This window comes from Rhinolophus hipposideros (genome assembly GCF_964194185.1).
Source record: "Rhinolophus hipposideros genome assembly, chromosome: 23".
Taxonomy (NCBI): domain Eukaryota; kingdom Metazoa; phylum Chordata; class Mammalia; order Chiroptera; family Rhinolophidae; genus Rhinolophus; species Rhinolophus hipposideros.
Genome location: NC_138069.1, coordinates 16,899,730 through 16,923,609, shown reverse-complemented (window position 1 = coordinate 16,923,609; position 23,880 = coordinate 16,899,730). Strand labels below are relative to the sequence as shown.

Sequence of the window (23,880 nt, the reverse complement as noted above, 5' to 3'; positions counted from 1 at the left end):
TGTATCCGGGCCCCTGGTAATGGGGAGATAGCAAAAGGGGGTCCTCGTTTCGGGGAGCGGTGCTCGGGGTCCCCTCCCAGTGGGACCTGAGCGGTCCGGAGCGCCACCTCCCGGCCGAGGGGGGGCTGGGAGGAGGGCGGGAGGCAGGCGGGCGGGCCAGGAGGGAGGAGGGAGGGCGGGGGAGGGAGGGGGCGGGCCAGGCTGTGCGCTCCTCTCGCTGCTGGCTCTGCCGCCGCCGCCGCCGCCGCCGCTGCCGCCTCACACACTCGGAGAGCGGGAGCGCGGCGCGGACGCGAAGCCGCTGAGGCTGCCGTGCCCAGAGCCAGCGGAGCCGGAGCCTGAACCGCAGCCCCAGCCCGAGCCGTGCGGAGCCGCAGCCCCGGCCCGGGCCGGTGGTGGCTCATGGACTGCAGGGCCCGCGGCCGCTGCTGCCCCGAGGCGGGTAAGAATCTGGCGGCGGTGGAGGCGGCGGCGGCGGCTCCTGGCCGGGAGCGGCCATGGCCGGCGGGAACTGCGGGAGGGGCTCTCTTCGGAGCGAGGCCACCGTGGCCCTGTCGGTGTTCGGCGCGCCGGGGCAGAGGTGGGAGAGGCTGGGAGCTCGGAGTAGGGGTTGCGGCCGGGGCACCCTGGCCTCCATGGTGGCGAGAAGCCGAGCGAGGAGAAAAGGTGCTGAATCGGACCCCAGCCTGGGCATCCCGCACCCCTGCACGCTTGGAGCCGCGGGGATAAGGGGACCCTACGAGCTCGCGGGATGGAGATGGTTTTGGGGAAGCGCGCAACCCCCAGTTGGGGGGGCTCCCCGAGGACGAAGTAACAAGGACCCTCATCCGCAACGCACACACACACACTTGTTGGGCGACCAGCTCGGCTCACTCAGGCGCTTCCAGCTCCTCGCGGGCGCCCGGAGGGCCAGACCACGGACATATGTACACGCGTACATACACCCGTACATATGTGCACACAGACATCCCTCCCGCACACCAGCGCCCACTGGGGCACCGCCACTAGCTCAGAACCCGCTTCAGCCTCTGCACGCTCAGCAGCACGGACACACAACCTGCGGCCTTAGCGAACAACCGATCACAACCGGGTGTGACATTTGGACACACGAAACACAAATCCTGTGTTCTCATGCAGGAATGTCACGGCCACAGTTTGCCAGATGACCACTCAAAACCTAGTCTTCCACGCACATATTCCTTTAAGGAACACACCCTGACATCAATTATGTTACCGACTCCTTGGCCAGAACATACCAGTAGGTACACATCACAGGTCGGCCTGCACCCGTCGACTGAACCCATATAAACATAACCCATTCTCAGCACACGTCTTGGAGGCACACACCCTAACACAGTAAGTGGCACCTGCAGCAGCGCCGAATGGTCACAAACACAGAAGCCACTGCTGCACATGTCTTAACAGTGAGTGTCACACACACCTTACACCAACAGTATCACATTACACCTTGCAGCGTGTACACACAAACTCACACACCCTGTGCCTGTCCCTCGGAGGCCAAATTCCGTCAGGAGATGCCGGGGACGCCAGGCGAGCCCCTAACGCCCCCTCACCTTAATCACGACATTGTTACTGTAAATATTGGCACATTGGGAACCCTGGGGGCCGGAGGGACCGGCTTCCCCAGCCGGCTCCTCCCCCACCTTCACTCCGCGGCCGGCCGGGCGGCCGGGCGGGCCGGGTATTCCCGGAACGAGCTGGACCTGGCAGGCCGCGCCTCCCCAGGGCTCCCGGGCCCTAGGTCCCTTTGCAGAGGGTGCAAGCCTGGGGCGGTGTTTGCGGCTCTCTTCGGAGCATTTAGCCGCGTTCTCCGAGCCACCTGGGTCCCCAGCACACCTGTGTCCGTCTCACACCTGGGCGCCCCCTCCGCCGGGTCCCGGCTGCAGGCCAGAGTTCTGCGCGGACAAGGCCCTGGGGCCAAAAGGGAGATCGCGGCACCCGCAGGAGCAAAATTGGTAGGTGAGATGAACTAGTATCCCGTCCCCCCAGCTACCCTCAGTAGCCCAGACTTCTGGCCTCAGTTTCCCCAGTGATGGCGACTGTTCCTTCTAGCAAGAAATATTCGGGGCGGCCTTGAGGTCTTTGAGTATTTAGCGCGGGGCAAAGACCCCTTTTTCTCCCGCCGCGAGAGGGTCGGTTTTAAGAGAATGTCCCTGCCCAGCCGGGCCGGAGGCTTTGTGATTCGGCCGCCGTCTCCCTCCCCGCCCCCTCTCAGCACCCGCAGAGCTTCTCCCACCGACGCGGGCTTGCGGGGGACCCTACAGCAGAGGCAGGAGATGCGGAGGAAAAGAGATCGCCCGCGGCGGCCCCTGGGGCTGGGAGTGCAAGTGGCCGGCTGGCCGAGGCGTGTTCTCACCGCGCCGCGTCCCCGCCTCGCTTGGAGTTCCCAGAGGCCCCGTACAGCCGGAGTGGGGGTGGGGCTGCCCGAGCCCTAGGATGGTGGAGGGACAGTCGCTGTCCCCTACTTCCCCCGCCCCCAACACTCCAGCGTCCTCTGGGAGGAGACGCCCCGCGAGCTGGGTGTGTGCGGGGAGCCCCCGCTGACCACCGCGGTGTAGACAAGGGGCTGCCCTGGCCGGCAGAGCTCGGGACGTTCCGGAAAACGCAGGGAGCCTTCCATTACCTGCTCTGGGCCAACCCTCGTTTGCTGCCAGGAAAGAGGGCACGCAGAAGGTGTTTGTGACAGTCCAGAGGTCTGGGTGTGTGTCTAGGGAGAGGCAGGGTGTTCTTTTCTTGACGAGGGGGTCTGGAAGGATTAAAATCTGTAATTACAACTAGGCCAGGGCATGGGATGGAATCAAGAGGATAAGGATGAGAAGGCCCTCCAGAGATGGCCAGGGACAGTGTAGAAGGGGAACTGGTCTGGTTTCCCCGCTTCCCCTACATCCAGTCCGCAATTCCAAAAGGGCCTTGAGCTGGAAAGAGGTGCCATACTGGTCTGGCTGCTGCTGTGGCTTCTTCAGGGGAGCTGGGCTAGATAGTGAGCTAACTGCTGGAAGGAGTCGGGTGGAAGGGCCAGGAGAGGGCCTGCAAGGGTGGGGGTGTGGCTGAATGGGAATCAGGGCTGGGCGAGGGGAGATGGGGGACGCCCTTCTGATACTGGGTGAGGGCTGCCCCTGCCATGAGCAAGGATAGTTGTTGCTGCACAGAGAGATTCTTTCAACAATGTACTGAGCACCTACTATCTGCCAGGGCCCATGGTGTGTGGTGAGGATTAAACACAGTAGTAACATACATGCCATCCTTGCCTTCATAGGTCTTGCCAGTTAGCAGGGCATTGGTTCATCTATTTATTGAGTACCTACTGTGTGCCTGGTGCTGGGAATAAAATGCTCTATTCAGTGATTGAAAGATACAGTAGTATATATCCGCTTTACAATGTTAATAGACCTTAATGCATCAGATCTCATGTAATCCTCCCAAATAACTTCAAAAGGCCGGATTTATTATTTCCATTTCACGGTATGAAAATAGGTTTAGAAAGGTGAAGTTACTTTACCAAGGTCACACAGCTAGGAAGTGGTGGAGCAAGGGTTTGAACCCTGACAAGCAAACTGAACAATGCAGGTGCCTAGAAGCCCTGGGGAGGCTAATAGAGGGTTGTAGAAGAGAAGGGAGAGGAGCTGAGGGCTGGCACTTGTTCACGCTGGGAGGCCTCTGAGCAGCTCCACCCCGTGCAGCCCTGCTTTGCTTACCCTCCTCTCCCAGACATTAACTTTGTCCCTTGGTGTTTTGTGTTGACCGTGTTGGTGGCTGTTGTGTAACAGTGCAGGGGTGGGTGGTGGGGGGTCCAGGGCTGACCTGGTCCCTGGGATAGTGATAGCTGCCTCTGTGTGTTTCCTCTGTGTTTATCAAGGCCATAGTATTTATCAGGAAATGACCCTGGTCTCTGAGGGAGGCTGGAAATGTAGGTTCCAGGTGTGTCCTCACCACTGTCCTCCCTCCCCAGATGTTGACACAGATAGTGTTTTCCTTGGCCTTCCCTGGTCTCTGCCCCCTCACACCTCACTGTACTTCTTAGGCCTGAGAAGGATGAGTCAGTGTCCCTGCGAAAGCTCTGGTTTCTCGGGATCTGGGGTGCCCATGTCACTGGCAAGATGTGGGGACACCCTTACCAGAAAGGTTGCCGGGACGTGGGAAAGGGCAGGTGTGGCACTAACTGCTTGGCTGCCATCTGTGGCGAATTGACTTCCCGTAGCCAACCGGCAGGACAAAGTTCAGGGATGGTGGGAGCAGGACTGGGAAAGGCCGCCTCACTGCTGCTCTGACTCTCCCCGCATCCCTAGGGGCCCTGAAGCAGCCTGGGAAGCCTGGGGTCCTTCAGTCCTTGAACCCTAGGCCCTCTCTTTCTCTTCCGCTCCTTGCCTGGCAGTTTTGGCAGCCCAGAGACAGTGGGAGGGCGTGGTGGGACACATAGCAAACATATTCTAGCCTCCGTAGGTGATTTCTGTTGATTTCCCCTCCCCCATCCAGCCTTTCCCCAGACTCTGGGATGTGAAGAGGCATTCTTCCTTCTCAAATCCTGACTTCTGCTTACTGCTTCTGTGACCTAAGATGATTAATTATTCTTTTTGAGCCTCAATTTTATCATCTGTACTATGGGGAATGGTGTGATAATAAATAGTACTCATTTCAGAGGGTTGGGAGGATTAGATAAAATAATGTATGTACATGTAGTACAATCTCAGGGAGTGTTAGCTGGGACCTAGTGATGACAGTGATGACGATGATAGTAAAGGTGGTTATGACAGAGTTTGTGCTTCTTTCTGAACTGCTAGGATCTAGTGTATCTCAAAAGTTGTTCCCGAAGGTCTGGACCATTGCTTCCTGCGTCTGGAGATTTCTCCAGGTCCCCTCTCCAGAATCAGAATTCCTAAGTGTAGGGCCAGACAATCCTCATGGTAAAGGAACTCTCCAGGTGTTTCAAGGGCCTAAACCCTCTGCAAGTCTGCCCCTACTCTGGGTACCCTCCCCCAACCTCATTTCCCCCCAAATTCCTCCTACCTCCTAGGGACTTGCCTCCCCCATACCTTCTTTGCCTTGGATATTCGTCTGTGGTTCTCTTTCCAACTCAGAAGTTTGATACCACAGTCCTTTCCTGGCTCCTCTGCTGCCTAGAGGTAAGGGATCTCATAAGAGTTTGGTTTCTGGGGGCGGCCAGTTACCTCAGTTGGTTACAGCGCAGTGCTCTTAACAACTAGGTTGCCTGTTCGATCCCCACATGGACCACTGTGAGCTGTGCCCTCCACAAGTAGATTGAAACAACTACGTGACTTGAAGCTGATGGGTCCTGGAAAAACACAAATAAATAAGTTTAAAAACAAAAAGTGTTCGGTTTCGGGGGCAGGGGTTGGGGGGGTGGAGGGGGCAGTATGTGGTGGTGGTGGGTCACAAGCATGTTGTATTTGTCATGTTGTGTTTGTGCTGCCTGGGAGGCCTGAGGGGTTAGAGTCCCAGGTTGAGACCCAAAATCAAAGTCACCCTGACTCTGCCAGGCCACAGACCTCTGAATCTGTACCCCAAATTTATGCCAGGCCACAGACCTCTGAATCTGTACCCCAAATTTATGAGCATTCATTTTTCTTGGAAAAATCGGCACCATGGTTTCATAAAATTCATAAAGGGGGATGTGACCAAAAAGCTTACGAATCCTTGAGAGTGAGTGGAGGCAAGCAGTCACTGCCTAATTTCTCCTCTTTGTCAGGTTTAGGGTAATTCCCTGCAACCTTCACCCTGCCAAGACTTATGCCTGGAATTGGTGCACACAGTGATCCCATGTTGTGCCTGTGCTGTGAGGTGAGGGCAGGATAATGTGCCTAGAAGGGAATGAGGTTCTTTGGAGACAAGTGTGTTTGCATTGGGGCATGATGGTAAGATGAGCCTTGTGCCAGGTCCACACAGGTAGAGGGGAAGTGGCTGGAGGGTGGATCCAAATGGAGCATCAGATAAATTCTTACTTCCTTTAAAGAGATTAAGATTGCAGCTAGGAACAAACTCACACTAATCTGATAACGGCCTCCAATACTTTGAGCACGTTCTGAAGAGTGACCCGGGAGGCTGGCAGTGCTTTGGGCAGGCTACATGGAGCAAGTGAAGTGTTTGACTTGTGTTTAAGGAATATGTGTGTTCCATGAGCACTTGCTGAGTGTCTACTATGGACCTAACCAGAGAAGGATTAAACTGACCCCAGCGGGTTCTCAGTAGGGACAACGGTCAAGGAAACAAGCAAGGACCACACTGAAAGTGCCAGGGTAGGCTGAGCCAGGGAGCTAAAATAAGCAGTTATCCAGGAGCTCTTACTGAGCACCTATTGGATGCCATGTCCAGGACCGTGTGTGGGGGGGGAGGGGCGGGGAGGGGGGCATCTTGAGGATTTAGGAGTAAACAAAGCAGAGGCTCTCCTACTCTCTGCTCAATCTTGTAGGAAAGACAAAATAATGCCTAGATTATTTCCCAAGCAACTACATAACTACAATTATAAGTGCTTTGAGGGACATTTGTTTGAGTACTCACTGTGTGCTAGGCATTTAGCCCACATGACTTCAAACTCCCTAGGAAATAGGGAGTATGATCCCCATTTTACAGATCAGGAAACTGAGACTCTAAATCATTTGTTCTGGCACCTGCAGCCAGGAAGTGGGCAGCTGGTATTTGCCTCAGACTGTCTGATGTCATAGTCCCTGTTCTTCTCTATCCTGCTGCCTGATATATGCCAAATGGGTACAATCAAACAAAACTGACAGATAGTCATTGAGTTAGAAAGACTGTCAGCCCCACGATGGCAGATTGCATCAGTCCTGTTCTCTGCTGTGTCCCAGTGCCAAGACAAAGCCTGGCACATTGTAAGTGCCCAATAAACATTCATTGAATGCATGAATGAACATCTACAGTGCGCTCAGCTTTGTGAAGGAGCCAGGGTGGGGGGTGAGTATAGGGAGCCCTGTCCCTTCCTTCAGGAATGTTTGGCATTTGCCTGGAGAGGCAGAGAACACAAGAATAGGTGCCCAGTACTGGAGGTGAGGAACATAAGCGGGTGGTGTCCCAGGCAGCACAGTGATTCATTGCGCGGGACTGGGGCAGACAATAAGTGGCTGTGAATTGGAGGAAGGACAGGTCACCATGGGCTGGAGAGGCCTGGGAAGGATTCCTGGGGGACCAGAGCCTGCCTTCAGTGGGGTGGGTGTGGTCTGTGACAGAGCCTGGGGCGGGATTTCCAGGTAGGGGCAGGTGTTCCAGGTGCAAATGGGGAAGTGGGGAAAGGAGATGGAACCTGAGCCCTTTGCTGACAATTCTGGGCCCAAGACTTTGGATGTGAACAGAGGGGCTGGCCATGGTCTTGTTGGAGAGGAGGAAGAAGACACGGACAGTATGGCAGGGCTGGCTGGGGTCTGCGAATGCACAGCCTCAAAGCTGGGGGAAACGGGCAGCAGAAGTGGGTTACTGCGGTGATGGGGGTGCAGCTGGTGGTTGGCTAGGGACTCTAACTGGAAAGATTTGGGGGTGAGCGGGCAGAGATGGGCCTGGACCTGTTAGGGGGGGAGGGGCCAGATGTGAAGTAAGGGCTAGATGTTTGTGAGGAAAAGGATCGAATAGGAGCCAGATGTTGAGAGACTGTGAGCGGAGGAAGGAGGGTGTGGTCGGGGAAAGGCTGGTGGTGTCATTGGCAGCTCTGTCCCAGTTAGACCTGCTGGGCTCCTGGTGGCTAAGGACAGGCCAGGGCAGCTCCAAGTTCCAATTCCAGGGCGAGTCAGTCCTGACCCAAGTCTTGACATCCATTCTCTTCTATACACCTGCTGGTATCTTGACCTCTTGTCTCTTCCATACTGCTCCACTCCCCACCCCCCGCCCCCACCAACTCCAGTGGAAGGCAGAGAGGGAGTGGGAAGGAGCCCGGGGAACTGTGTATGTGCACACATAAGTTCCCGCTCTGGGGCATGTGTGTTGGGTGGGGGTAGAGGTTGGGGAGAACTAATACCTACTCCTCAACCCTGTTTTCAGGCCTTGATTGGTATCCAGTTCGAGCTGGCCCTTCATGGGGGCGGGGGACATTGGGTATTATGGGTGATTTTTGTCAGACAAGAGGGATTTGAGACGTCATACCTCATACACATGCACTGACTTGGCATCTCAGAAAGGAGAGAAACAAGATGTCTTCCCCTCTCCCTCCAGCCAACCCGAGTGTACCTCAGTGTGGCAAGTAATGAGCTGGGATCCGGGGAGTAATAAGGGGTACCTGGGTCTCTTTCCTACCATGTGCGTTGGGGGTGCTCCAAGCCTCACCCTTCCACTAGCTGTCTGTCTCTATCTCAGTATCAGGGTAATTACCATGGGTGACTAAGGCAGAATGCTGGTGAGAAGGAGGTGTTGAGCAAAGCACTGAGTAGAGAGCAGGGAGGGAAGGAGGGAGTGTCAGTGGGTCAGGGCGTTCCATGGGCGGGAGCTGCTCTAGAGCTTTCCAGGTGCCTTACTGGCTCCCCCAGCGAGGGTAGACAACAACGGCTACAGCCAGCTGTGGGTAAGACACAGGGTTCTGTGCTGGGGCTTTGCTCTCCTTATGGGAGAGCCGTGTGTAGGTGGGAGAGGGAAAGTGGGAGGCTGGCTCAGGGCAGCCCTCAGGCCAGATTCCTCCTCCTAGCTGACCCTCTGTTTTGCCTCTACCCCTTTCAGCCCTCCTGATTCTGGAGTCTGCCAGGATGGGGCCCCTGAGGTCCAGCCAAGGCCCTGGGGGACAACGGTTACTGCTGCCCCCCTTGCTGCTGGCACTGCTGCTCCTGCTGGCCCCATCTCCAGGCCATGCCACTCGGGTGGTTTACAAGGTGCAGGAGGAACAGCCGCCCAACACCCTCATTGGGAGCCTCGCAGCTGACTACGGTTTTCCAGATGTGGGCCACCTGTACAAACTAGAGGTAGGCGCCCCGTACCTGCGGGTGGATGGCAAGACTGGTGACATCTTCACCACTGAGACCTCTATCGACCGTGAGGGGCTCCGTGAGTGCCAGAACCAGCTCCCTGGTGAGCCCTGCATCCTGGAATTTGAGGTGTCTATCACGGACCTTGTGCAGAATGGCAGTCCCCGGCTGCTTGAGGGCCAGATAGAGGTACAGGATATCAATGACAACACACCTAACTTCGCCTCGCCGGTCATCACGCTGCCCATCCCTGAGAACACCAACATCGGCTCACTCTTCTCCATCCCCGTGGCTTCGGACCGTGATGCTGGCCCCAATGGTGTGGCATCCTATGAGCTGCAGGCTGGGCCCGAGGCCCAGGAGCTATTTGGGCTGCAGGTGGCGGAGGACCAGGATGGGAAACAGCCGCAGCTCATCGTGATGGGCAGTCTGGACCGGGAGCGCTGGGACTCCTATGACCTCACCATCAAGGTGCAGGATGGGGGCAGCCCCCCACGTGCCAGCAGTGCCCTGCTGCGTGTCACTGTGCTCGACACCAATGACAACGCCCCCAAGTTTGAGCAGCCCTCCTACGAGGCTGAGCTGTCGGAGAACAGTCCCATAGGCCACTCGGTCATCCAGGTAAGTGGCCCCTCCACCTCACTGGCAGGGTGATCCACCTTTAGAAATGGGAGCCCACCCTCACCTGGTGAGAGTTCCCATCACTTAGGGGGTACTGCGAGGGTACAGGGGTGAGACCCCCTTGTCCCTAGCCCCAGACCAGTGAGACCCTCCCACAAGCCCCACCCCACCCCAGCAGGTGATATGTTCCTCTATCAAGCTACTTCAGTGACAGGGAAACAGCATGTGGACAGTAATCCCCGGTCCGCAAGGCAGACTCAAGTTGGAGAAATCTCTAAGAAGTAAAACCCCTTTCAAGTCAATTGACCTCCCCACCCCGCTGCCCCCAGACATGTGAGCTGAGCTGGAACAAGGGAATCACCTTTTGTCCAGGTAGAATCTCTCCAGAGATGAGAGTATCTTTTCAACCAGGGGACCTTTAGCCAGATGAGATTTTTCTGAAGCTAGAAGAGGACAGAGCCTTCCTTTGCCTCCCTTCTCGACAAAGTCAGATGAGATCATTTTAGACAGGTGAGTCCTCAGAGTTCTAGAAAACTGTACTCAGATGTCTGTATACTGGCCTCCTCCACTAGGCACAGGGTGCCCATGGGTGTGCAGTGCGTGGCACAGTGGGGGGTCGGTTGCCACTGCTGACGTTCTCAGCACCCTTCTCCATGGGAACTGCCCCAGGGGCTGGGCAGCTTGGTAGGGCCAGGGCCTGGGAGGGAGCAGAGAAAGCGTCCCGCAGACAGGTGGGCGTATCTCCCGCTGTCATCTCAGCCCTGGCTTCCTGCCAGCCCCAGCTCCTTTCTCCTTCCCCATGGGCTGAAGCTGTCTGTCTTTTATATGAGGAAGCTGAGGAGGGCTCAGCCTACCCTGGACACCGTTACCTATCCCAGGAAACACTTCGTCCTACATCCTCAAACTGAAGTGGGCCATGGGAAGGAGTTTCAACCCCTTCTTTAGAGGCTGGTGGACTGGAACCTATAGAAGAGAGACTGAGAAAGAAAAGGGAGACAGACAGTCGAGGATACCAATAATAATAGCCTAGATGCCGGGACTGCTCTAAACACATTATGTGTATTATATCATTTAATCACCACAGTACAAGGTAAGCATTATCCCCATTCTACAGATGGGAAACTGAGCCCATAGAGATTAGGAAACTTGCCTGATATCAACCAGTCTCTGTGTTCAGATCCCACCTTGGCCATGTCCAACAGCCTGGCTTCAGAACCTACGTGTTTGTACCAGCTACACCCTTCCCAGTGGGGTAAAGCAGGAGAGTGGGGCAGAAACGAGGCTAGAGGTAGACAGGCAACAGAGAGAGGATAGGAGAGAACTGGCAGTGTAAAGAGGCATTAAGAATTGAACAAGGATAGAAGGGAAACAGAGACAGAAGTCAGGAGTCCTAGACAGAGACAAAGGGAGGTGAGATGTCAAGAGAAGCAGATAAGAGCTGGGTGACAAATCTAGTGACAGGGAAACAGTTGGAATCATAATGAAAAAGTTGGGGATAGATAGACTGGGGAGGGGGAGGAATGAGGAGAAACTGTTCGGCTTTCATAGGGCTGAGAGTTTGACTCAGGGGTGAGCAGAGACCACTGTCGAAAGTCCCAGCAGAAAGGAGAGGAGCCTAGCAGTGGCTTGAAGGCCCATTCAGTGCAGTGCTCAGTACTGTGCTAGCACTGATTTTCAGAGAAGGATGGATGGATGGATGGATGGATGGATGGATGGATGGATGGATAAAAAGAGGGATCAATGCTATTTAAAGAGCACTTGCCACATGCCAGGCAGTGTTAGGCATTTACACATTCCGTTTAATCCTCACCACAACCCCATGAAATAGGTTCTATTGTTATCCCCATTTTACACATTTGTAGACTGAGGCTTGGGGAGGTTAAATAATTGGCTCTAAAGTCACATAGTTGGGAAGTGGTGGAGCCAGGATTTGAGCAGGACCTTTCTGCTCTGCTCCCCAGAGCTCTCCCAAGTTATGCCTGGCCCTTCTGCCCCCCTCAACCCCAACCTGCCATCTCATTCTGTGATGGAACTCCAACCCTCGTATTTTTCCCTGAATCCTGATAGCTCATGGCTATTCCCACCTCATTCCTATTGCCCCATTACCACCCATGTTTGTATAGAATTGGGCCGAGTGTGCGTCGGTCAAGTGTGCTTTGGTTGGCATGGGAGGGTGTGCCCACTGCAAAGGGACAGACAGTTCATTGTTTGATGCTGGGAGCCCAGCCCGCTGTCAGCAGGCTCTGTGGCCTGCACCAACCCCTCCCTCCTGGCCACAGGCTCTGCTGGATTCCTCAAGTTGGTGCCTCGCCAGCGCCAGCCCAGCTGGGAGGGGAAGAAGCTGCTGAAACAGGTTTCCCCGGTTTGACAGAGCAGTGGCCTCACGGGCTCCCTCTGACCCACATCCCTACCTGGCTGCTTTCAAAAGAAATCCCCTCACCTGTGGCCTCCAGGTGGACATGTGGGTGTCCACTCATGTGCAAACACACATGTGCACAAACACATATACCTTCTCCTACAATCACATAATCACAGTCTTACACGTATATGTGCATGCATGCGTGTTATACTCATGCATACACACCATCTCTGCTGCTCACACCTTCCCAGCTCTTCAGAAGGGTCGAAGGCCAATTTAATTGGGTAGCAGGGCTGTATTAGTTGGACAATTGGATCCTCATCCCCATGTTTGTGCAGACGAGTGCGGAAGAATTTCGTTCTGCCCTGTCCCATCTCTAGTAGCGGCTTATAGCGCTGTTGAAGAGTCCCAGGCTGCTTCTACCTACGCTCCTTAGGGAACTAGATCAGTAACATGTGCCACGATGTCAGGATTGGGAAAAGGGCAGCACATGCGCTGCTTTTGGAAAGAGAGCTCTGTTAGATCAGTCGTGTCTGCCACGCTTGTTGGAAAGGCACCACATACATCCCTTAATTTGCTGTCCCAGACTAACCCATCCCTGTTTTCCTTGTTTGACTCCCCTGCCCTGTAGGTGAAGGCCAATGATTCAGACCAAGGTGCCAACGCAGAAATCGACTACATGTTTCACCAGGCACCAGAAGTCGTGAGACGTCTTCTGCGACTAGACAGGAACACTGGCCTTATCACTGTACAGGGCCCTGTGGACCGTGAGGACCTAAGTACCCTGCGCTTCTCAGTGCTTGCCAAGGACCGAGGCACCAACCCCAAGAGCGCCCGTGCCCAGGTGGTGGTGACCGTGAAGGACATGAACGACAACGCTCCCACCATTGAGATCCGGGGCATAGGGCTCGTGACCCATCAAGACGGGATAGCCAACATCTCAGAGGATGTGGCAGAGGAGACAGCTGTGGCCCTGGTACAGGTATCTGACCGAGATGAGGGAGAGAATGCAGCTGTCACCTGTGTGGTGGCAGGTGATGTGCCCTTCCAGCTGCGCCAGGCCAGTGACACTGGAAGTGACAGCAAGAAGAAGTACTTCCTGCAGACCACCACCCCACTTGACTACGAGAAAGTCAAAGACTACACCATCGAGATTGTGGCCGTGGACTCTGGCAACCCCCCCCTCTCCAGCACCAACTCCCTCAAGGTGCAAGTGGTGGACATCAATGACAACGCACCTGTCTTCACCCAGAGTGTCACTGAGGTCACCTTCCCGGAAAACAACAAGCCGGGTGAAGTGGTGGCCGAGGTCACTGCCAGTGATGCTGACTCGGGCTCCAATGCTGAGCTGGTTTACTCTCTGGAGCCTGAGCCAGCTGCCGTGGACCTCTTCACCATCTCACCCGAGACTGGAGAGATCCGGGTGAAGACATCCCTCGATCGGGAACAGCGGGAGACCTATGAGCTGAAGGTGGTGGCAGCTGACCGGGGCAGCCCTAGCCTCCAGGGCACAGCCACTGTCCTTGTTAATGTGCTGGACTGCAATGACAATGACCCCAAGTTCATGCTGAGTGGCTACAACTTCTCAGTGATGGAGAACATGCCGGCGCTGAGTCCAGTGGGCATGGTGACAGTCATTGATGGGGACAAGGGGGAGAATGCCCGGGTGCAGCTCACGGTGGAGCAGGACAATGGTGACTTTGTGATCCAGAATGGCACAGGCACCATCCTCTCCAGCCTGAGCTTCGATCGCGAGCAGCAGAGCACCTACACCTTCCAGCTGAAGGCAGTGGACGGTGGGGTCCCACCCCGCTCAGCTTATGTTGGTGTCACTATCAATGTGCTGGACGAGAACGACAACGCGCCCTTCATCACCGCGCCTTCCAACACCTCCCACCGGCTGCTGACCCCCCAGACGCGTCTTGGTGAGACAGTCAGCCAGGTGACAGCTGAGGACATCGACTCTGGTGTCAACGCTGAGCTGACCTACAGCATCGCTGGCGGCAACCCTTACGGACTCTTCCAGATTGGGTCCCACTCAGGTGCCATCACCCTGGAGAAGGAGATTGAGCGGCGCCACCATGGGCTGCACCGCCTCGTGGTAAAGGTCAGTGACCGCGGCAAGCCCCCGCGCTATGGCACTGCTTTGGTCCACCTTTATGTGAATGAGACCCTGACCAACCGCACGCTGCTGGAGACTCTGTTGGGCCACAGCCTGGACACGCCACTGGACATTGACATCGCTGGGGATCCTGAATACGAGCGCTCCAAGCAGCGGGGCAACATCCTCTTTGGTGTGGTGGCAGGTGTTGTGGCCGTGGCCTTGCTCATCGCCCTGGCAGTGCTCGTGCGCTACTGCCGGCAACGGGAGGCCAAGAGCGGCTACCAGGCTGGTAAGAAGGAGACCAAGGACCTCTACGCCCCCAAGCCCAGCAGCAAAGCCTCCAAGGGAAATAAAAACAAGGGCAAGAAGAGCAAGTCCCCGAAGCCTGTGAAGCCAGTGGAGGATGAGGATGAGGCCGGACTGCAGAAATCCCTCAAGTTCAACCTGATGAGCGATGCCCCTGGGGACAGCCCCCGCATCCACCTGCCCCTCAACTACCCGCCGGGCAGCCCTGACTTGGGCCGCCACTACCGCTCTAACTCCCCACTGCCTTCCATCCAGCTGCAGCCCCAGTCACCCTCAGCCTCCAAGAAGCACCAAGTGGTGCAGGACCTGCCACCTGCAAACACATTTGTGGGCACCGGGGACACCACATCCACGGGCTCGGAGCAGTACTCCGACTACAGCTACCGCACCAACCCCCCCAAATACCCCAGCAAGCAGGTAGGCCAGCCCTTGCGGCTCAGCACCCCCCGGCCCCCACCCCACCCCTACCACGGGGCCATCTGGACTGAGGTATGGGAGTGACAGAGCACGTATATTGGGCCTGTGCACTCACCAGCCCAAGTAAGAATCCACCCAGGCCAACGGTGGGATGTGGGACCAAAGATCTGGGACTGCTGGCGCCCTGGCAATGCCCCTGCTGTGTCACCTAGGCATGGATGGTTAGGCGGAGCGAAAATTGAGGGAGGGTGTGGTCTCCTCCTCCTGCTCCCTCCTTACTGGGAGGGGCCTGTGGTTTGTCAAGTCCCTGGACTACTGGGTCATACAGGTGGGGGCTGATGGGCAGGTGAGCAGAAGCGTTTGGAGGCAGCGGGGGGAGGGACATAGAGATGATGTCTACTGCAAACCTGGATCTCTATCTGAGACCAGCCATGGTGCTTCTCTAGAGGGAAATGGGGAGACCTGATGGGTAACTGGGTGGGGACTCGTTAGGGAGGAAGCCTCCCCATTTGTGCCTTCTATATGTACTGTGTGTAACCCTTTTCCCCACCCCAGGCTCCTGGGGCTGGGCCCCAGTTTCCCAGCCCCAGTCCTAAACTCTTACTTTGACAATAAAGTTCTCTATTTTTGGAGTTTTGGTTTCTTGTTTTCCTGGAACTGAGAGAAGGAGTGAGAGAGACTGGAAACAGCCCTTTTTCCTTAGGTCCTGACCCAATTTTCCCATCCCTTCTCTCTGCCCCTTCCCACATCCTCGACTTGCCCCTCAACCGCAACCCTAACTTAATTTACCATCTTCCCATCCACCCCCATGTCCGTGTCTGGGGAAAGTACCCTTCTGAGCAGCTTTCACATGGGAGTGTCGGGCAACATGTCCCCTCACCCCATGTTTGTGAGGCCTTCTCCCTAGGAATCACACCCTTCACCAAGAAAGGGCAGGTGGAGATGCACCCAAGTTCTGTCCTTTCTCCACTGGCTGAGACTTGACCTTGTAGATATGCCCACATTGAGCAGCCCATGACAGAACTCAGACCAGAGCACCTAGTGGGGGTGGAGTGTAGCCTACCTGCATCAGGTAAAGGCAGAGAACCTCTTGATTATACCAGCCACCTTCCCAAAGGGCAAGATCTTCCCAAGTCTCTTTCCCAGCCTCTTCATCCTAACACTACTCAACACCCAGCAATTATCTGGACCTGCCCTGTGTGTCCCCACCATGATCACCATCCTTGGCTGCCAAGGAGGGCCCAGGGAGCGGGGAGGGAATCTTCAGGTCCTTTGGATTGACCTGTTCTGTATCCCCACTCTTAGGGTGCTCCCTGTGACTTGGGGCCGGAGCATTCTAGTCCTGTCCCCTCCCTTCCCTTTCTTCAGCTCCTTACTCTGGCCACCTGGGCTGCTAGCTCTCACACTCTCTCTCTCTCCGTCTCTCACTTCTTGCTCTCGAGTCTACCCTGTCCTTCCCTGTGCCTAAGTAGGAGGGGGCTAAAGTCTGGGTGTAGGGCCTCAGGTCCTAGGTGAGTCTCTGAGGCCAGAGGCAACCTGACTCCATGGCAACTGAAGAGGCCTGAGACACTCCCAGGAGGTTCAAGGTGCCAGCTCTTTACTCTGATTTCCTCCACAAACTCCCTGATGTGTGTGTGGTAGCTCCAAAGTAAAAACTCCTGAGGGCTCTGGAGGAGTGGGACCTGGGGAAGGGAAATCTAGTTTCATTGTATTTCTCTGGGACAAATTAGCACCTCCAGGGTGACCTCCAGCAATTCCTGACCAACCATTCTTTCTCTTTTGTTCCTAACCTGCTGCCACCAGCTCTTCTATTCCTTTAGGTCCTTCATCTCTTTCTTTCAGGGGTCTGAGGGATTACCCATTCCTTGGCTCCAATCCAACCTGTGCATGCAGCCATATTGAATACCTCCTCCCAATATTTGGAAACAACCAAAGCACAACCATTGTCATCACCGAAACACAAAAGCTCAGTTCCTGCTGGATGCTTAGCATGGTACTAGACCTTGAGGAAAAATGGCCACATTGGGATAAGACATACAAGTGAAAAGATGAGGCAATTGAGAATCTTAAGTGTCGAGTGAGAAGTGCCATACTAAAACTTTTCCCCACTTGCCCCACTGCTACTTTTGCTACTACTCGCTTCCCTTTAGTTTTTTAGCTTTTTTTTTTTTTTTTTTTTTTTTTTTAGTTTTTACTAGGTGCAAGCACTGTACGTGAATTAGCTCATTCAATGCTCATAACTCTTTGTGACATAAGTCATTATAGTGCTCATTTACAAAAGTGAAAACTAGTTGGCGATGAAGTCAGCATTGAAACCCAAAGCATCGGAAAATCTGATTTCCAGAGTCCGCTGTTAACCATTACGCTATAAAAAAGGTGTTCCATGATCAAGCTAGGTTTGGTAGTAAGAACTACACTATCACATTAGCCTATTTTAAAGGCTCTGTAAAGCCTGCAAGAAAAGGAGAACCGGTTGAACTTTGTACAACTCAGGGTTTTCCAAATTTATTTGACCATAGTGCCTCCTCCCTTTCTTTGAGGAAGACAGTGTGAGGAAACCTGCATAGGACCTGGGAGTGGGCTCCTTTTAGGAGGATGTGACACTTGAGCCAGTTCTTCAATGATAAGCAGGAGATGGGAAGAAAGTTCACCAACTCTTGAGGCAGGAGTGAGCATGACCAAGTTAGGGGCGGGGGAGGGCAGACAGGGGAGTATTCTGGCTGGAGGGGAGAGTACAGGAGAGAGCTGAGAGATGAGACGAGAAGAACTAGGTTGTAGAGAACACAGATGCCTTGCCAGAAGCTCCTTAAGAGGAAATGAGAGCCCCAGAAAGCACATGAGTTTTGGAGGAACTGAGTTTCAGAAAGTTCACTGGAGTGTATGGTGGACTTACATGTAGTAGAGGTGAAGGTACAGGATTGAAACTGTATGGTCTAAACTGAGATGCTGGCAATGGGGATGATGAATGGATAGATTTGACTGAACTTAGGGAGAAAAGACACCCAGGACTCAAGGGATAATTGGATATGGGGTAGGTATGGGGAAGGAGGGGAGAGCTACCAGGATTCCCAGGTAGATAGCCATCATCCTTCCAAGTCTGGGTGATGGGTTAGTGATGAGATCATTGCCCGTGCACAAGCTGATTGAAGAAAAAGACTTTGATTTCAGATATATATCTGAAGGGCCAGTAGAGATGGCCAATTGGAAATATCCAGCAAGTGTCTAGAACTTCAGGACTAGAGTTTGAGAGAGCATTTGGATGTAGGCTTTTTAAGATTTAATAGTATAAAGGAAACATTTAGTATTGAGTATGACCCAACCCTCCATTTTACAGAAAAGAATCGTAGGAAAAAGAGACCTAGTGACGTGCCTCGTGGGCAGGACTAAAGCCTTCGATGACCAAGTCTGGGTTCTGCAGGGAGGGAGCGCTGCTGGCTAATGTCCTGAAAGAGAAGTACCCAGACAAGCAGACTGCCCTGTACCTCCCAGACCCGTCCTGGAGCCGGTTCACCCAGCACTGGGGGGATGATGCTTCTTTACAACCTCTCAGCCCCAAATGTCCAGGTCAATTTGGGGGACCTTATCTGTTATCACCCAGATCCTTCAGTGTTTTGGATCACAACATGGATCCCAAGAAGGGTTGCCTATTCCTGAAGATGGGGTAGGAGCCAAGATGGGAAGGCAGTTCAACTCCAAAGCCCTTTGCCCTGACAGCCTCCCTCACCCCAACTGCCTTAAATGGGTTGGAAACTGGGGGGTATCAGGAAGTGGATCTACAATCCCAGAACCACCTCTTCTGGCCATCTTGATAACCGCCTATTGAGGGTTTTAGAGGAAAGACAAAGCATCAAAAAAGCCTTAGAAGATTAGAGGGAATGGTGGAGACTCATCAGCAGGGCCCTGGGCCTGGGGGCGTCCCACCGGGTCCCACCACACCCCTGCCGTCAGGGAGTCCTGGGTTTGCACCGTCCACAACTCCTAATTTCTGGCTGGCCAGAAAACCAGTGGCAGTCCTAGGTGCGTGTATGGGCACTGGCTGGTTGTGCCAAGTGCCATACTGAGGTTGCCAGTTTCCTGGGATGACCATTAACCCGTTGACAGGCAGATAGGGCTGCTGGCTGGAAGCAGCCTGTCCCAGTTCCACGCCCTCTACCCCAGCCACCAGTGCAAGCTTCTAAGTCCTGGCTCCACCGAGCTGGTGGCCTGTCCCAGAAGCTCCTTCCTATTTCCTAGGAGTCTATTTGAGGCCAGCCTTCCTGACCTCTGATGGACGCCAGGCCCCTCCCCCATGTCCAGGTCCTCCGGCTCTGGGGCCCTGCCCTCTACAATTCACAGTTTCCTGATCTGGAGCATGAGGGAATTTCCATGGTTCTGCCTCCCCAACCCTAAGGTGTCCTGGTTTGTTATCTTCTTCCCTTCCCCCTTTTTCCACTCCCAGGCCTCTCTGGAGGGGAATGAAGTGGGTACAGGGGGGCTGAGTGGGAGCAGACTCAGCAGGGAGTCCTGAGGCTGCCTGCAGCATTACAAACCAGGCGTGTGAGGAGCAGGATCAGAAAGAGGTTGGCACCTCATTTGGATGGAGGCAATGGGAAGTTACAGAGCATTGAGACAGGTGAGGAGCTGGAGTTTGGGTGATGCTGTTTGGAAATTAGGGGACTGTTGTGGTCTTGGTGAGCTGGTTTGGAATTAGGAGTTTGTACTGCTTTTCGGAAGCTGTTCTAGAAATTGGAGGCTTGCTAGTGTTTAAAGCCTATGCTGGAATTAGAAGAGTTGGCTGGTATTGTGCTATTCTGGTGCTGGCTGTTCTGGAATTAAAGGGAGGCTGTGCCAACATGGGAGGCCGTGGGGGAACAAGAGGTTGTACTAGATTAGGCTTATTGTGGTGGCCTGGGGGCGATAATAATATCGAAGCCTATGCTTGTTAGGACTTTCAGTGTGTGGTCTTGGCTGTCCTGGGAGCTGTCTTAGAGTTAAGGGGTAGTCCTCTCTTGGGGCCTGTGCCTTCTGGGGGCTATGCTGTGCTAGGGGGCTGGGCCTCTTCTTGGTTGCTGCTGAGGGGGCTGGAAGCTTTGGGGGTGGGTCTGGCTGAGGCTGGGGCCTGGTGTGGTGGTGGGCCCCATGAGGTTGGCTGGCGTGCTAGCAGTGATAGTTTCTCTCCCTGCAGTTACCTCACCGTCGAGTCACCTTCTCCGCCACCAGCCAGGCCCAGGAGCTGCAGGACCCGTCCCAGCACAGTTACTACGATAGTGGCCTGGAGGAGTCCGAGACGCCGTCTAGCAAGTCCTCCTCGGGGCCTCGCCTGGGTCCCCTGGCTCTGCCTGAAGATCACTATGAGCGTACCACCCCCGACGGCAGCATAGGAGAGATGGAGCACCCCGAGAACGGTGAGGAGCATCATCATGGTGAGGGCGTCCCAGGAAGGAGCAGAAGCCAGAGCATGGTGACGAGACCTTAGAAATATCCTCCATGTACTGGGCTCATTGTGTGTTCAGCAGTAATCACTGTGCTGAGTGCTTTCAGGTATATATTCATTTAATCTTCACAACCACTCTCTGACCTGAGAACTTTACAGTGGAGGAAACTGAGGCTCAGAGAGGGTGAGTCACTTACCCAACAATCATACATAGGAAGTGACAGAGCTGGGAGGGATTCAAACCCAGGCCTCTCTGACTCCAAAGACCTTGCATTCAGCACTATATAATCCTGCCACCCTGGGGACAGGAACCCTGAGAATGGTGGCCGGAGGGCTCAGGTAGTGGTGAGAAACTTGAGGGGACCTTGAGGTAATGAGGGTCCCATAACAGGGTCAGAAGGCCTTGAGAAAAAGGAGGGGACCCTGGAGGCTGTGAGGATCTCAGAGAAGGGTATGGTGGTCCCTTGGGGGAAAAGCAGGAGAGGGTTTGGCTGATAAAGGGAGTGGGGAGGTCTGGAGAGGGGAAAGACCTGCCTGTGAAGGATCTGCAGGGTGATGAAAGAAGGGAGGTCCTGGCCGGAGCAATGGTCAACGTGGGAATGTGTGGTGGGTGTGCTGTCAGAGTGTGTGTGTAGCACGTGTGTGTGAGGATACCTATGGCAGCCTGTGCAAGGGGAGACTGAATAAGCCTCCCCTTGGGATAGACTCTCCAGCTTGGAGAGACTCCAGCTTGGGTCTCGCCCCCATCCTCTCCAAACTCCCCCAGCCCCCCAAAAGAAGTGAAAATTTCCACAGGGCCCTGTCTAACCTCCCAGCCCCAGTTCTCCAGAGTGCCCAAGCCCCCACCCTGCCCCTCCATGCTGTATCTCATGCCCATCTCGTCCTTTTTGTGCCCGCGCAGAGCCGGCTGGCCGGAGCAGGCCCTGAGGCGGAGTGCCAGGTATGTGGGAGCTACTCTGGGGTCTGGGGCCTGGGGGACTTGGCCCAGCACCCAACCCCGCCCACCTAGTACCCATGCTCTGCTCCGTGCCACAGTGGATCCCTCAATTCTGCCCTGAGCTGAAGAGCCTTGGCGCTTTGAGGGTTAACAACAGAGCTGTCCCCTCCTCACCTTGCACTGGCTGGAGGCAAAGCCAAGGTGGGTGGTAACAGGGGAGCCCCTGGCCCAGGCAGTGCTGCTTAGTCAGGTCCCTGAGGGGGGTCACCGCCTGGTACTTTTCCCTGAATGAGGGCGGGACAGGGGCAACTGTGACAGGAAGTGCTCATGGCCTAGCTGTTCCCATGGAGACCCTGCTGCCCAGCAACCACACCAGCTACTGCTGATGTCAGGTGGCCAACTTCTTTTCCCATGGGTGTTCTGGGCAGGGAGCCGGGGGGCAAGGCCAGGGGTGGTGGTTGTCCCGGGGGCTGGAGTGAGGCCGGGAGGGGCTGCATGAGTGTGCTTGCGGGTGTGTGTGTGTGCTTCAGTGTGAACTCCTCACACAGAGGCTTGTACCCTCCCCCTGGCTTTAAAGCAGGGCTTTGCTGCCCTGGGGTACGGTGGAGGTGGGCTTCCAGGACAGCTGGGAGCATGGTGAGGCTTGAGGGGTTTCAGAAGGAAGGTATGTGCCCACCTTTGTCTGAGGAAAGAAATGCCCAGTGTAGATTTGTGTGTCCGTACCTATCTGAGGGTAGGGGTGTGTGTAAAAGAGACAGAGACAGAGGGAGAAAGATTCCTTAAATGAGGATGTGGAGTTCCTCACTTCTATGGGAGGGTAGATTTGTGTGTCTAAGCCTGTCTGGAGACAGATGGTGGAGTGTGGAGATGAGTTGTGTGTTTGTGCACCTGTCTGAGGGCAGATTTGGTGGGGGTGTGCAAGCAGAGCTAGAGGGTGGGTGAGGATGGAAGAAATGTATCTATTTAAGGATAGACTCTGTGTGTGTGTGTGTGTGTGTGTGTGTGTGTGTGTGTGTGTGTGAAAGAAAGTGAGCATGTGGTAGATGGTGGGAAGGTGTGTGTTTATTTGAGGGTGTGTCTCTGAGCTCAGTGGGCAGGAAGGCGTATGCACCCCTGTTCTGAGGTGGCAGCGGGAGATCATGGAGCAGAACTCTGCGAGGCCCTCCTGCCTGATGACTGTGTCCCCAATGTCTCCTGCAGACCTGCGCCCTTTGCCTGATGTCGCCAGGACGGGCACATGTACCCGGGAGTGCAGTGAGTTCGGTCACTCTGACACGTGCTGGATGCCTGGCCAGTCATCTCCCAGCCGCCGGACCAAGAGCAGCGCCCTCAAACTCTCCACCTTCGTGCCTTACCAGGACCGAGGAGGGCAGGAGCCTGCGGGCACCGGCAGCCCCAGCCCCCCAGAAGACCGGAACACCAAAACGGCCCCCGTGCGCCTCCTGCCCTCCTACAGTGCCTTCTCCCACAGTAGCCATGATTCCTGCAAGGACTCGGCCACCTTGGAGGAAATCCCCCTGACCCAGACCTCGGACTTCCCACCTGCAGCCACACCGGCATCTGCCCAGACGGCCAAGCGTGAGATCTACCTGTGAGCCCCATCCTGGTTGGTGGCCATCCCCTCGCCCGGCTGCCAGCCAGCTCCCAGATGGGCCCATTCCAGGGCCTCCACTCCTGACCCCTCCAGCGTGGACTTCCAGGCCAGGTCCCCGAGTTGCAGGGGACTACCTGCCTCATGACCACGCTGGCCCTTTCCCCAGGCAGGGTCCAGGTCCTCTCCCCTCACTTAAGCCCCCAGCCCCCTGGGAGCCCTTCTTCCCCTTTATGGGGCTCCCCCAGCTGATGCCCAAGATGGCTCTTCTACAATGACTAGGCTCCCATCCCTCGACTTCCAGGGAGCACCCCCTCACTTTGGGCAGATGGTAGAGTCAAGAACGGGCAGCACACTTTAACTCATTGTTTCCTGCATGGCCGACCAGAGAGAGATAGGTTGCCCCAATTCCAGCGCTGAAGCAGGGTTGAACTGGGGAGCCCCTCTCTCTGGGAACACCCAGAGGAAACTCCTCACCACCAGGGGCTCCCTGAAGGGCTTTCGTTACCAAAGGTGGGGTGGGGATGCGGGTGGAAGTGGGGTGGAGGCCTTGTCTTCCCTTACTAGTCCTGGGCTGGCCCACTTCCCCACCACGTACCCATGCCTGTCCCATCTGGCCCCCCACTTCCCTGCTGGAGATGCAGTGTCTGTATATAAGGACCTTGGAATGATGTCCCCATTTCTGCCTGATTTGCAACTTTTCTTGTTGATGTTGTGTTGTCTTGGGGGACCCCTCTGCGGGGGGACCTGCCCTGTACCCCCTCCTCCCTGCTGCAGTGCCCCCCACCCCAGGCCTCTATTGTTCCGTGTTGTAAATACCCCTGGGGCCGTGGCGGGATGGGGGTGCAGGCCAGGGAAACAATGGGTGGGTGGGGGTGGGGATGGGGGTAACATTCGCCTATCAGCAGAGCTGGGCTTTTATTTAATTTTTTTTAAAAAATACAAATCTCTATTTTTTTGGAACTGTTGCGCTGTGCCCTGGGGGGGGATCCCCGCTCAGGCTGGCCCCCCCACATCCAGATGAGCATCACATAGGGGCCCTGAGGCTGTGGGGGCAGCTAGACAGGAGGGGGATGACTGTGCCTCTGGCCTGGTTGGGTGAGTTGGGAGCAGGAAGGTTTGCTCAGGGGGTGGCCGATTGCTGCCCCCAATAGGGGGGACCTGCATCCTGCTTCCTCCCTGCCCCCTACCCCCCAGACCCT

The 23,880-nt window shown here is 55.4% G+C and overlaps 1 protein-coding gene across 4 annotated transcripts; it reads left to right on the top strand.

The window, feature by feature from the left end:
• Window positions 1-260: 260 nt before the first annotated feature.
• On the top strand, window positions 261-23,357 carry PCDH1 (protocadherin 1). 4 transcript variants are annotated; one of them, XM_081036259.1, is made up of 6 exons: window positions 261-442; window positions 8,689-9,551; window positions 12,542-14,737; window positions 19,902-20,121; window positions 21,052-21,090; window positions 22,288-23,357. In XM_081036259.1, exons 1-5 carry the CDS (start codon window positions 403-405, stop codon window positions 21,075-21,077), a joined length of 3,345 nt encoding a protein of 1,114 aa, XP_080892385.1. In that variant the 5' UTR covers window positions 261-402; the 3' UTR covers window positions 21,078-21,090; window positions 22,288-23,357. The 4 variants fall into 4 exon arrangements, with proteins under 4 accessions (XP_080892385.1, XP_080892382.1, XP_080892384.1 ...); XM_081036256.1 differs by lacking the exon at window positions 21,052-21,090; XM_081036258.1 differs by lacking the exons at window positions 261-442; window positions 21,052-21,090 and adding an exon at window positions 1,711-1,976.
• The last annotated feature ends 523 nt before the right edge of the window (window positions 23,358-23,880 follow it).

Coding starts and splice junctions, on each gene's coding strand:
- PCDH1 (XM_081036256.1), top strand. CDS start 403: ATGGACTGCAGGGCCCGCGGCCGCTGCTGCCCCGAGGCGG. Junction 9,552..12,541: donor TAGGCCACTCGGTCATCCAG/GTAAGTGGCCCC, acceptor CCTGCCCTGTAG/GTGAAGGCCAATGATTCAGA. Junction 20,122..22,287: donor GATGGAGCACCCCGAGAACG/GTGAGGAGCATC, acceptor TGTCTCCTGCAG/ACCTGCGCCCTTTGCCTGAT.